Below are 12,321 nucleotides of genomic sequence, written 5' to 3' on the forward strand. Positions count from 1 at the left end.
CCACTTTCTGTTTCATTGTATAAAATAGTCGTTCTGGTAAAATGTGTACGCTTTTAAGAAATAAAATTCCATGTATGTTATTCACTATTAGAAGCACTAACTAAAATCGTTAAAAAGTATTGCAATTACCAGTATGTGGGAAACTGGGTACTTGATCAAACATTGTCCACGCGAAAATTGTAGTTTTGGTGTCAAATATTCAACTGGTTGCAACTGATAAGTAGTTTAACTAAAAACCATTACGTTCTTGCCCCGCGCAACCCTCAGTCGTATGTTAGGACCTGGCAGCGAAAAACATGGGCACTGTGTTCCATTTCCCGCCAAAAAAGTAATTATATGCCCTTTGGTGGCACGTGGGACAAAAAATATTCAGCTTTCCTGGCTCCATTTGGGCTCAATTTTTGTTTTATCCTAAGGTCGTATTCTGAAACCAAATTAACAGACAAATTTTGTCATTATTTTATCACAATTTAATCGTCTCGGTTTGATTTTCAAGCTTTTACTTTTTTTTCCCGTAATTGATTTTTTGAGATTTCATCTTACGTGGCTCAAATTTGGTGGTTTTGGTGGCGTTTGTGTTACCACCTTAACTTAAAAACGCCACCAAATAAATTGTTATATTTTTGAATATAACTTTCACTTTCGAAAATTGTTTTAAAGTATTATGGTTTATTTGTCCCAATAAACTTAGAAAGATTACCTAATTGCTTTTTGATCTATTTGTACTTAACGATCTTTTAAATTTTTTATTTTACTTTTTTTTTTGTTGAGAACGTCAAACACGAAAATTTAGTTCATTGTTGTTTTCATTGGCAGTTGAATAACTACGATACACTACGCTATCTCCAGGAATGCTTTTTGAAGATAAATTGTAGAAACTCAAATGTTTACCATGAGGACATGCGGCGGGTTTATCGTTCCAATCCGGCGAGGACTTGAGGATGGCGTAAAACCCTTAAATGGGATAACCGCGGCATTAACATCAATGGTGTAACACCATTTGTCTCACCTAAGATTCACGGACGATCTCGTGCTATTTGCAAGTTTCGACGATCTCCAAAGGATGCTGGAACAACTATTTGATGCTTCTTTGAGAGTTGGCCTAAGGATAAATATGTCCAAGACGAAGATTATGGCGAATCTCTCCAGTCCGTCAAATACCACTGTCACGGTGGAAAATGAGAGGCTGGAGAGAGTAGATCAGTACGTCTGTCTCGGACATGTTGTGTCCTTTGGCAAAGAGCATCAGCCTAAAGAGATCTCAAAAAGAATCCAGCTGGGATGGGCTGCGTTTAGCAAGTTAGGTGACATCCTTAAATCAGGTAAGGTTCCACAGTGTCTGAAGAGCCGCTTGTTTAATCAATGTGTTCTGCCCACCATGACGTATGGTGACGAGACGTGGACGCTCACGCAGGAGACTGTATACAGGTTGAGAGTTGCACAGAGGGCCATGGAGCGCGCTATGCTCGGCATCAGCCTTATAAACCGAGTTCCGAATGTTGAGATCCGACGATGGACGAAAGTCCAGGATGCTGGAACTCGGATCATGGAACTAAAATGGGAATGGGCGGCACACCTAGCTAGGCAAGGTGATGACAGGTGGAGCAAGACATCGACTGATTGGTGGCCGAAGATGGGCAAAAGATGCGTCAGGCGCCCTGTTGCAGGGTGGGTCGACGACATAGTACGCGTCGCGGGGCGTCAATGGATGCGGCTAGCACGGGACCGTGATGGATGGCACAAACTTCGGGAGGCCTATACCCAGCAGTGGGTGAAATCATGCTGTGAATGATGATGATGCCTCATCAAGCCTCAATGTCCGGACATACCTACCGTATGTCGTCATGGTAAACATTTGGGTTTCTACAACTTATCTTTAGGAAACATTCGTAGAGATGGCGTTGTGTATCATAGTTCTTCAACTGTCAATTAAAGCAACGATGAACTCATTCCCTAAAATCCAGGGAAGTACTGCCACCTTACCTATTTCTGTCGCCAAGCAGTAATGTTAGCATAATTAGGTTTGGAAGGGTAAGGGTGCTGGTGAAGTTACAGGCACATGGGACTTGCCAACTTACATCTCAGGGTGACGGGCACAGTGGCAGTGCTCCTCAGATCTTTGCTTATTTTAAAGCTCTGAGTAGCACTGCCACTGTTATGGACAGGCGTGTAGCTTACCATCAGGCGCATGACTCGTTCGTCCCGTCACATGGTATTAAAAAGAAAAAGCGGAAGAAAATTCCAACTGTGTGTCGTTTTAAAGGGGCAAACAAATTGTTATCACAATTAAATTTACTTAATAGTCTTTGTTTTTATATATATTCCAACTTTAATGGCAATATTCAATTCTGGTGCAACCGATAAGCGTTTTAGTGGCGTTTCTAAGAATTGGTGGCGAGAAAAATTTTTAATTGCTTATATCTCTGAAATTAATGGAAATGGTTATATCCCGGTCAAGTATATATAAATGAAATGTTTCATTTTATTGCAAACGAGTCTTGATTACTGGAAAATCAAAAAAAAAAATTGCGCCACCAAAATTTACAATAAAATGCATTTCATATTCACCCATTATCAATATCCTGTTATTAAAATAATTCATTACGAGGTTTTTATTTTATTATTATTATTATTATTATTATTTTTAATATTTCAAGTTTACCTACAAATCAAAAAGAAAAAACAATGGTTGGAAATCATAGGAGTGCCGAATATAAACATTAAATCAAAGACCATCTTCATTTATTCGCTTCATTCTGAAGAGTCAAAATTGAACACAAAATTATCCACTCGTTTCCGATTTTTTCCCACTGACAACTCTAACTACTAAAAATTCTTATTTTATAAATTCAGCAATACAATGACCATGTTGGTCCAACGTTGCCGAGTGAAGGCCAATACTAACGCATGGACAGCCTATTTGCCTTGCCATCGTTCGGTGTCACTCGCCTAGCTGACCGAGTGAAAGCGAGCGCTAACGTGTATAGAGCTCGTTTGACGTGTGTTGTCACAACTCGCAGTCGCTTGTGACTACTCGTCTCACTTCGGAGAAGTGTCGATTTTTCTGCACAAATCAAAGGGCTCGGCCAATAGTAGTCAATTTACATTGTATAATCAGACATTTGAGTACTATTTAATATATGCGAAACATGTTTATACTAACACTGTCTCTTTTTACATCTCCTGTTATACCATGTTTTAAGCAAATAAGCGTATGATAGTAATTTTATTATTGATAATATTACTACTTTCATCTATTTCCAAAGTTAAATGGAAGCATTAATAATTCACTTAAATCAGTCACTGATATTAATTCTATACCAATACATAAATACAAAAAGCTTACACTATTTGGAATCTGTTAAAAAATTTCTCTATGAAAATATGAATCTTGAGGTTGGAAATGTATAGGAGATCTCCATATTTATATTTCAAAGTTTTCTCTTTTTTTATGTACTCTCGAATTACATTTTTTCTGTGCAAATTCACTTTTCGTAATATTTGAGTATTTGTAAACGCAAAACAACAAATTCAAAATTTCATGTGACATTCCCGGATATTCCTATACAACATAACCTAAAATATTCCCAAATGGAATGGAATGGAAAATGGAATATTGATCTACTTTAATTAAATGTTTGCATATCGATAATGGCTGATCGATAGATTAAGGTACGACACTAAAGAAATCCGCCATTTGTTCGTTCAATTTTTGTTTAGGTATGCACGTTCATTCCTTATTTAGGGCAGCTCCTTTCTTTTATTTTTTCCGTCCTCTAAGTGTTTCAGGTTCGAAACTTTACCAACGAGCTTTTAAATAAGACAAATGGCTTTTTTGTATTTATGCATGCATGCAAAACATGGTATAACAGGTACCAAGAGACAGTGTTAGTATAAACATGTTTCGCATATATTAAATAGCATGCAAATGTGTGATTATACAATGTCAATTGACTACTATTGGCCGAGCGCCTTTGATTTGTACAGAAAAATCAACACTTCTACGACATGAGACAAGTAGTCACGAGCGACTGCAAGTTGTGACAAGCCACGTCAACCGAACACGTTAGCGCTCGCCTTCACTCGGTCAGCTAAGCGAGTGACACCGAACGATGGGAAGACAAGACAAGGCAAATAGGCTGTATATACATTGGTATTGACCTTCACCAGGCAACGTTGGACCGTCATGATCATTGTATTGCTGGCTTTATAAAATAAGAATATTTAGTAGTTACGAGTTGTCAGTGGAAAGAGATCGGAAACGAGTAGATAATTTTGTTTTCAGGAACTGAGAATGACTAGTAAATGAGTCTTGTTTTATCTAAATTAAATATAAAAATATTTACCAATACACCTAATTATGAAATTGCATTATCATGTAATCTAGTTACATTCAAAGTTATGTTAAAATTTGACTCTTAAAAATGATGCGAATAAATGAAAATGGTCTTTGATTCAATGTTTACATTCGGCACTACTATATGGCGGTATGATTTCTAAACATTCTTTTTTCTTTTTTGATTTGTAGGTAAACTTGAAATAGTAAAAACAATAATAATAAAAACCTCGTAGTAAATTATTTTAATAATTGAATATCGATAATATGTACGCTTCCAAGAACAACACTATCTCAAAATAATCGTTAACAACAATCGTCAAAATATACAAACAAACAGGCAATCTGACGAAACCAAAGCAAAACTTGGCAAGATTTATGAATAAACTACTTAAATATGTATCGAGTTCTTAGGTTTTCGCGATTGTTACACATAGGAAATGAAACTATTTTTCCGGATTTAAATCGCGTATATTTGTTTAATACGCGATTTAAATCCGGAAAAATAGTTTCATTTCCTATACTTAAATATGTCTAAATACATGAGATATTTGGGCTTTTGTGTGATTTACAGACAGAAAAATAACACGTGCCTGTACAATGTTACATTCCGTCGATCTTCGCTTTTTCAAATGCCACATCCCGTAAGGCTGCAGCGACGAATTTTTATTAATACTTAATTGTTCTCACTGTCAATATTGTTGTCCATTTTATTACAATACATGCGAATAAGTCAATAAAACACTTGGTAAAACACTGGTACTTCCATTTGTCAACCGTATCATGTACCTCATGTACTGCGAAATCAACACGGTTGGCATTTAAGATGACGTTAAGTATTTTCGGTTGTCATGTTTGACACAGACCAGTGTAAAGCTATCTCTTTTGGCTTAAGACGGCACGCAATAGTTAAACAAAGACATTAACATGTTTATGTTTTCAACAATGAAGTGCATCATATACATGTAACTTCTGATTTATATATGTTAACATAACATATCCTTTAGTTTCCATAGTCTTAGCTGAAACAATAGCGATGGTATTTGACGGAATTGCAAAGTGTCGCTATAGGAAATCAGGTATTTAAATTTCTGCGACACAGTAAGGGTCCAAATTTAACTTGTCAGCCTTTACTCAGTTAATTATCCTAACAGTCATAAAAATAAACGGTTCAGTGGCTAATACGTCACCGCGAGATTCTAATTGAAATCGTAAAATGTGATGAGTTGTACACGTGTAAAATACAACGCATGAAATTGTTTACTTTATTGGTTTTCATGATTTATAGCTAGGTAATTGAATCAAACGTGAAATTGGTAAAAAGTGTAGAGTAGCCACAACCTTTACATCGTAAGGAATTTTCATACTTATATTCCCACGGTATAGTTTAGGTAATTTTAAAACAACGCATTGTATAATATAAAATAGTGGATGCAAAAGGCATGTTCCACAAACCCCGCAAAAAATCCCCACTGGTGGGGATTCTGGAATTTTATTCCACAAATCCCCACTAATGTAGTACATGCTAAGCACTGGGGATTTGTGGAATAAAAATCCCCAAGATATTCTTTTATAATACGTACGGACAACAGCACATCAGACTACACATTTTTGTTCATAAATCGCCTCCAGTGCAACGGAACAAGATACGTCAATGTGTAGTTTGATGTGCTGGCGTGTGTACATTAAATTTGTAGGTCTAGCTGTAAAAATTACATCCGTCATCATCGTCCCATCAACATAACGACACAGATTGTGTTGTTTTTCTTAAATTGAAAATGTAATTTTAAACTTTCTTTAAAATATACAATCATTCTTAAATATGTAGATACTCAAGCAATTTGCTTACCTTCGCCCTTGAACGCGTAAGAAAAGTCAAAGCGGTTCTACTACAAGGATATTTGCCAGTATTGTATTTGTATTGTCTTGTAGTCTATTCATATAAATATTGATTACAAAGTGCAAGGTTTTTTAATTGTAAAAGATTATTATTTGGTTGCATACGGCAAACACAACAATAGCCGATAAGAATTTAGAAGTACTGCAAGCCCATTTTGGGACAGTGACGTATAGAACGATTATCTTCTGAAAATAGTACGATGATGGTTCAATAAATGTATTTTGTGGTTTGACGTTCCGTCTTGCAACAAAACTTGCTCAAGTTTAAATTTTATTTTGGACTGAGGCCCGAAAACAGTCGATATATCCATCTATCTTTTGCTGTAGTTCGAAATCATAAAAAAATCAGAATAAATTAAAATTTTGAAGCCACTCATCAAATTCGGCAAAAAAATTGTCATCTAGTCAGCCACCCACATAACGGGCTTCAAGGTATTAAGTCCATTGCTGAGGCAGCAGTTTTAAGTTTGTATGTTCCACGCAAACGATTTATTTATACACGGCACCTTTAGGTCGGTGCACAAACTACATTACAGGCTGTACCTACTCCGATATCTGACTGCAAAGGCCATGGAGAAGAAAACATCTTGTCGAGAAAACATAATTGAACCAGATGTCAATTGCTGTCTCCTACTGAACACAACGCTTAACTGTTCAGTTTCAAAGTTACTTAAAGGTAAGCGTTACGTACCGCTAAATGAAGTTCCTTCCACTTAACGCTGATATTCCGTGGTACCCATATCATAACAAATAGGTACCTACTGACTATTATGAGCTACACTTAAGTCCATACATAATCACATCTGCAGCTAAATTATAGTTAAGGGGCCTTTCACGACGAAACAGTTTTCAAAATTGGACAATCGTAAAATTATGTAAGAAATACTGATGCCACCTTTGAGATTTAACTGTCAAGTACCAGCCGTTTGCTTTGAAAGATGATCGTATTCTATAGCATTTAAGTTTATTTGAACAGAGCAATCCCTAGAGTTTCTTGGTTGTTCTTCTCAGGGAAGTCAGCGTAGTGAACGAGCAGTTGCTTAAAAAAATACGTTTTCAAGTGTAAAAATGTTACCTATGGAATAAATGATTATTTGACTTTAACTTTGAATCTATTTTGTTTTTTTAGCAAATCGATAGGTAATCACAGTCAATGGTATTCACCAAAAAAAATCCCAAGAACTTCCCCCCAGAACAGATAAAGTTCACCCAGACATATATGTTAGTCTGTGACTTGACACCGCATACTGCATCGATAACCCCGCGCCCCGTGGTATAGTTTTATAATACTTTTTAGGATTTTATACGAAGGAATACATCAATGAGTACAATTCTTAAGAATAGTAAGTTCAACTTCTTTTCACCAAAACTTGTAGTAACTCTTTATCAAATCTCAGTTGGTACTGACTTGTGCCATATGTCGATGAACTTCGAACCTATCAGCCCCAATTTTCAAGTTTAATAACCGTTTTTTTTAATAGATATACGAGTTTTTCGGATGAATGCGTTTCAATACCTACACTCTATAATGATTTTCGTAAACAAGGGGCCTTACGCAGTTTTCGACTTGGTTTTATCCGTATTATTTAATGTAAAGTAGGAGGCAAACGAGCAGACGAGCCACTTGGCGAGAGGTGGTCATCGTCGCCCACGGACATCTGCAGCATCAGATGAGCCGCCTACAAGTTACCAGCCTTTGCGAGCTTTGTTCACACGCTTTTTAAAAAACCCCATATCATAGCACTAAGGAAATACTACAGGAGGAAGATCATTTCACGTCTTGCGGGTTCGAGGAAGGAACGAACGTAATGCCCGCGTAGTCTTACAAAGCCAGGCATTTAAAATGTGGAAATGGGCTCTACTCCTTTGACAAGAGGTGTGATTTATTTATTATACATACATACATATACACCGCGTCTATCAATGGTTTAACCATTTTCTTACTTCTATTCCAGTAAAATGGGATTGGTATATGTATATGATATGGTGATATAAAGATTAAAATTTTGTGAAAATTATGAGCGTATGCTCGCCCTATTCATTGACGTCATTTTCCACGGCAATTATTGATATGCAAGCTCGGAAAATCTAAGCTAATAAAACGATAACGATTTTAATTGTTCCGCTGAGTGGTAGTACGATGTTTTATAAACACGGCTCTTTATTGACCTTCTCATAATCGTTATTTTGGTACACGTTGGCGGTGGTTACGTCCACTTGGTTATAAATTAGACCCGTGCGGGCCTCAGGTTTCATTGTTAATTCGTTTGTTGAAGACACTGTGCTCACACGAATCATGAAGGTCCTCGTCGTCGTCGCGCTTTTCGCCTTTGTGGCAGTCCAGGTACTGACACTATTGTCATTAACATTAAGTAACCGTGAATAAATGAAGAAATTATTTTAGAAGTTGGTTAATAAATTAGATCACAACATTGGATTAAATTGCAAATGATTCGTAGGTGAGTCACGCTGCCCCTGCACCCGACGACGCGGCGCCTAAAGAGGACGCAGCGGCAGCAGCGGCAGCGCCAGTCGCACCGGCAGCTGCTCCAGTGGCGGCTGCTTCTGCAGCAGCACCCGTTTCGGCGGCGGGCTCTGCACCAGCGTCAGCTCCTGCGGCGGCGGCTCCGGCACCTGCTGACGCCGCACCCGTACCACTCGCTGCACCCGCAGCACCTGCAGCCCCTGCCGTGAGTACATTTGTAAATACATGAACAATAAACATCAATTACATAGAGCGTATAATATAGCAAGAAAAAAGTGATATCTAGTAATAACGTCGTTCATGCTGACAATCTTACATGTTAAATAACAAGTAGTTTGAGCTATTCCATACACATAACAATTTATGCCCGGTTCATTAGCAATCTATGATACCTTGATGGCAATTATTAATTAATAGTTAATACATTTTATCACCAAACCTTCGTAATATTGTCGTTGTGAAAATATTATAGTAAGAAGTGGCAAACAGTTTCACGGGAAGCCGTGCATTCATGTTTAGAAACAGAAATAAAAATAGGTAATGCAATCGGTTAGTTGAACTGGTCCCAACGGAAATTTTAAAGTGATAATAATTATTACAGTATAAAGTTACATTTAACTTTAGATATTTATTGTTAACAAAGTCCTTTCTTGTTTGATTGTAGGCTGATGCTCAACCCGCTGCTGATGCAGCGTCGTCGCCAACTCCTGCCGCGGAGGCTGGCAAACAGTAATCTGTAACAACACAACACAATTCCAGGACAGTGCTTCATTTCACAAAAGAATGATCTCAAAATTCATGTAAACCTTTGACAACAACCACGATTATCCCTCATTCATAACTAAGTATTAATTAAAGCACATGAAAAAAATTAAATGTAACCTTTATAGAAATACAATTTAAAAATACAATATAACAGTATTGTTCTTCAATTAACTTACGTAGTAGTATATATTTTGTTGTTGCTACAATGAGGAGCTACTGAGATAGGTATTGGGGTGGCGATATCAAATATCCTTCATCCATAGGTGCGCAGGGACCTTACCATGAACTCTTATTACAGTTCAGTATAGGTTCGTAACGACAAAAAAGCGGGATGGTGATACTACACTTCATGTAGTGCTGTCTCACAACGATTCATTTTAGGTCTTAAACTGAATCATAATAAAAGTTCATGGTAAGACCCCAGTTCAGTAAAGTTTAGGAGGATTTTACCGCCACGTATTATAAACTAATTAGATATCATTCAAGTACTGTAGAATTTACAAATAATCGATGCAACGGTAAACCAGTGTAACGCCTATTTGGCAATAAATTGCAAACTATAAAAACCACCCCCAGCCTAAATCTATGAATAAAAATTATATCGTATTAAAGTTAAAGTCAAAAAACATTATTTCCACAGGTAAAATAAATTTACACTTGAAAACGTAATTTTGACTGTGCTGACTTCACTGAAGAACGAGCTAGAAACTTTTAGGGTTGTTCTTTTCAAACTTAAATGTTAGGAATAAATACATTTTGAATCAAATTTGTGTGGAATCTAGAGCCATGTCGTCTTTCCATATATCAAGTTTGTAATATGACTTTTGAGTTAAAAAAACTTTTAATATAAGTTTTAAACTTAGGAAATGATAAGCTCAATATAGTCTCCGGAATATTATTGTAAAAACGTATACAGTTCCAAATAAAAGAATCGTCTACATTAGTTAAAATAGTGTGAAAGTACTTATTACTGAAACGTTTAAGAAAGTTTTATCACTCCTAGTGGAATTCACTCATCTGTAGTTAAGTTACCTGCAAATATCCACGAAATAGCTTCAAGACGCTTACCGCCTTTTATCCTGTGAAACAGCCACAAACATATACAAAAATTTCGGTTCATTCAATCAGCTATTATCTTATATTATCACCCTTTGGCGGTTGTGGCACAAAGTCCACAAAGTATGTAATTGTTATTTGCTTTAATGTGTACACATACGTCATTTCAAGTCAATATACACATATGCCTTACACACAGAAATTGTAAACATTTTAGGATTTTATCTGGGAAAATCCTTTTATTCTCCAGAATGAATATTGCAGCATCCATACTGCATATCGAAAATCATTACAGAGTGGACTGCAATGTAACCACCACGTTGGAGTACCTATGTCGGTCACTTTTAATTTTTTCATTTGTATCTTACAAAAGTTTCCAAAGCGTCAAGGAAAATTTGAAGACCCTTTCAAAAGAACTATTTTCGAAAATTATTTGCGTAGACGTAAACAATATTACGTCAAATTTATAGAGCAGTTAACAAGTTACAAAAGGGATCTAACGTTCCTGATGAAATCATTCCCAACTTTTCATTATTGCCTAATAACTCACTATTCATAATTTCCCGGTAAGGGGTTATCTTTGCTTGAAATAATTGCAGTATACTTCTTCTTATCATGTCTTGTCTCTTTGAGTAATATTTATTATAATATTGCTACCTTGATTGCTCCATCTGTGACGTAGTTGCGAACTTCCCTCGTGCAGGTGTCCATGCGAGGGACACATCAGCAAGCGACGCATGGACTGAGTTGGAGTAATGCAGTCACATTGGATTAGATTAGCATCTCTGAATCCTAAATGAGGATCACATCCTATTTTTGCAGCGACCTACCTCAATACGAAAACGGTTAAACGACTTCCACATGGATCACAGCAGATTGCAACCTTTCGGTAATTGTTCTTGAAGGATGATGAAACTATTATGTACTTTTAGGTAATTAAAAGAATGCAAACAAACTATATAAAAGGTTCTTTATACAACAAACGTTTGGTGTATGTCAGTATCTTATTAGTATTTTAAATTACATCAGCCATTCAACCCAGCCCATATAGTAGTTTAACCCTATTGAACTAATATGGGCAAAGGTGAAAGGGGAAGTAGCCAAAATGAATGTTAGTTTTAAACCAAAAAAATTTTTAAAAATTTACCCGAGGTGCTGAATAATGCTATAAAAAAAAAAAAAAAAAAGGTGCTGAATAATGCTACACCTGAAGACTGGAAAAACTGTGAAAGAAATGGACAAATGTATAAATGTCAATAGATAGAATTGTAAAAATGCGGGAGACTTATCATCATCATCAACATCATTATCAAGTGAATCTGATTCAGACAATTCAATAAATAATTAATATATTTATTTTTATTTACTGTAACACTGTAAATACGATTAAGTATTTTGATTAGAAACAACCGCATATCGTAAATATATGCAATTTTGAGATTTTTACCATGACCCAATCATTGATCTTGTTAAGAAAACATTTATTATTTTTCTAAGCAGGCTCATTGTTCAGAATTTTAAAGTAGTATAATATTAGTACTATTGTATTTAAATTAAAAAAATAAATATTTTATTTTATTTCAAACTATTAAATATTGGTTCTACTTTCGTTTTATTACGCTAATTATTTTAAACAAGTCAATATTTTTTATTACACAAGTTGAACACCCCTGCATCTGTCATTTTACACAGCTCTCGTTTGTTTACATTCTTTTAAGCATATAATAATCTTGGACTAAGATAAAAATCTGGTTATAAATACAGTACACGCCTTGCAAAT

The 12,321-nt window shown here is 36.0% G+C and overlaps 1 protein-coding gene across 1 annotated transcript; it reads left to right on the forward strand.

Moving 5' to 3' along the window:
* Nucleotides 1-8,424: 8,424 nt before the first annotated feature.
* On the forward strand, nt 8,425-9,551 carry LOC113239475 (testis-specific gene A8 protein-like). Its single transcript, XM_026476506.1, has 3 exons — nt 8,425-8,579; nt 8,695-8,925; nt 9,385-9,551. Exons 1-3 carry the CDS (start codon nt 8,532-8,534, stop codon nt 9,451-9,453), a joined length of 348 nt encoding a protein of 115 aa, XP_026332291.1. The 5' UTR covers nt 8,425-8,531; the 3' UTR covers nt 9,454-9,551.
* The last annotated feature ends 2,770 nt before the right edge of the window (nt 9,552-12,321 follow it).

The sequence above is a fragment of the Hyposmocoma kahamanoa genome, unplaced genomic scaffold (genome assembly GCF_003589595.1).
Source record: "Hyposmocoma kahamanoa isolate Upper Pololo Valley unplaced genomic scaffold, ASM358959v1 99879, whole genome shotgun sequence".
Taxonomy (NCBI): domain Eukaryota; kingdom Metazoa; phylum Arthropoda; class Insecta; order Lepidoptera; family Cosmopterigidae; genus Hyposmocoma; species Hyposmocoma kahamanoa.